Source organism: Mesocricetus auratus, unplaced genomic scaffold, assembly GCF_017639785.1.
Source record: "Mesocricetus auratus isolate SY011 unplaced genomic scaffold, BCM_Maur_2.0 Super-Scaffold_100037, whole genome shotgun sequence".
Lineage (NCBI taxonomy): Eukaryota > Metazoa > Chordata > Mammalia > Rodentia > Cricetidae > Mesocricetus > Mesocricetus auratus.
In genome coordinates, this window is record NW_024429215.1 from 8,627,976 (window position 1) to 8,630,324 (window position 2,349).

Consider the following 2,349-nt stretch of genomic DNA (forward strand, 5'->3'; position numbering starts at 1 on the left):
AAGAGCTGTGACTGGTGAGAGGCAGTGAAAACTCTCCTGTTACTGAATCTCCAGATCAGGATTCCCACCTGCAACAGTGGAATGGGGTTGGGGAAAGGACATCTCTCCCCTGACATGAAGCAGATGATGGGCAGGTCAGATTTCCCAAGTTCACACTCTCAGAGCTGGTTCACCAGCACCCCTGTCAATAGGGTCAAGCTCTACTGTAAATCACAGCTTAAGAACAGGGCTTACTTTTCCTGAGTGCTGCAGTTCGAAAGGGAGACAGATTGCTTGCACACCACATGCATGGGTTTGCTGTTTTTTTTTAAAGTTTTGCTTGTTTCTTATTTAAATTACGAATGAGTTTGCGTCATATGTCAATCCCAGCTTCCTCTTCCTCCCCTCCTCTCATGCCACCCTTCAACTCTTCCCCAACCCCTCCCCAAATCCCCACTCCACTCACTAAGGAGGGTGAGGCCCTTTATGAGGGATCTCAAAAGTCTGTCATATCACCCTGAGCAGGTCCTAGGCCTTCCTCCATTTGTCCAGGCAGAGACAGCATCTCTCCAAGTGCAGTGGGCTCCCAAAGTACATCTGGATGCCAGGGATAAATGCTGATCTATTGCCCCAAGCCTCAAAGAAGGCTGAGGCTTCCTTACTGACAACCACATTCAGGTGGTCTGGATCAGTGTCATGCTGGCCTCTCAGCTATCAAAAGACAAGCATGCTTTGCTATTTTTAATGACTCTGTTTCTTTTCTAATGGTGGAAGAGCACAGAACAAGGATCCTTAGGATCTCTCAAGATCAACAGAAAGGGAGAGACAGTGGGGAAGCTTACAGCCAAAACTTCACATACATGTCTTATCCAGAGACGAAAGTCCATTAAAAAAGTATGTAAGATGATACAAATAACATTTAGGAGGTAAAAGCTAACAAACGTGACAACCAGCATCAGGATGGTGTGGGCTGCTCTGGTCTCAGCGTGAACTCTGTGGTCCTGGATGTGAGTGAGGATGTGCTTTGTCCGCTGGTGATGTCTATGTAGGAGGAGCACCATGCAGAGGCTGGCGGAGGCCATGATGCTGATGAATGTGGCATCATGGGCAAAACGCAAGAGCACAATGCCTACACCAAAGGCAGAGGTGGAACAGACCAACTTGCTTCTAGAAACAGTGTCATTGTCTGTTTCCTGTGGACCGGCGACTTTCATTGGAATGTAGACATTATTCACGACGCTGAACACCCAACAACTGTAACAAGAATAACTCACCAGATTTGGGACCCTTCCTCTGATCATGACTCTACCCCAGTTGCCAGGAACAAGAGTGACAAACTGATAGGTGCTCAGGACCGAGGTGGTGCACAGGTTTGTGCTTCGAGCCACCAGGTGCATGAAGTACTCAAGTTTACATCTGAGATCGGTCTTAATATTGCGTGGGGCAAAAACCACCATGTGTTTTGGAAACCCAATAATGAGGAGAATCAAGGCATTGGCCACAGCCATGTGGTTGAGAATCACCTGTGTGGGTTTCATCTGGATGCCAGTGAAGACTGGAGAGAAGTTGTGGAAAAACAGAAAGATGTTGGCCACAGTCCCAACCCAAACCAGGAAAAGCAAGGAGAACTGAAGAGCCACTTCCTCAGTGGTTTTCAGGGATTTAGTTTCAGCAGACATGGAGGGGGCTTCACTGGACACTGGAGTGAACATCTTGTGAGACAGTGCTGTCCTCAATTCTTTGTCCTGTTCTCCACGCTCACCAATTGATTTTGGAGCGGTTTCTTCTTCTGAGAGGGGAGACACTACTGTCTCATACTACAGGAGCTTTGCCAGGAAAATAACACATGGATGTTAGGTCGGGATAAAAATTTGTGCTTGTTGAATTCCTCCTGCCTCCAGATAAAAGTTGTATGGATGTTGCAATTGTAACTCAATCAGTCAGAAACAGACACGCATTTTGATACAGTATGGACTTTGCATATGAATGCATGAAAGTGATGCATGAGTCCGCAACTCCATCATCACTATTAATACACTTATTATACATTAGTAATGCATTAAAAATAAATGTTTGTATGCTACCATCAAAGTTGTGCAACTGAATTAAACAGTGGGGAATCAACTTGTTGGCTTTTGAGAAAATTTTATACTGATCATCCATGTAACAAAACACCAGTTCTTTGTGATAAAGCAACTAGTGTTCTGATCACACTGGTGAACTTGGGTTTTCATAAGCATCCTCCATATGAAAACAATCCCTATTTCCTACTGAGTCCAATTTATTCACAATTTTACCTATCTTATTTGTTGTTCTAAGCATTCAGGTTCCAGAGACTTACCTGTGCCATCTCCAGCTTTCCTCAGACAC

General features: G+C 45.1%; 1 protein-coding gene across 1 annotated transcript; it reads right to left on the reverse strand.

The window, feature by feature from the left end:
• Window positions 1-740: 740 nt before the first annotated feature.
• Window positions 741-1,799, reverse strand: LOC121135380 (vomeronasal type-1 receptor 4-like). Its single transcript, XM_040734093.1, has one exon. The coding sequence runs from the start codon at window positions 1,689-1,691 to the stop codon at window positions 741-743; it is 951 nt and encodes a 316-aa protein (XP_040590027.1). The 5' UTR covers window positions 1,692-1,799.
• Window positions 1,800-2,349: the final 550 nt, after the last annotated feature.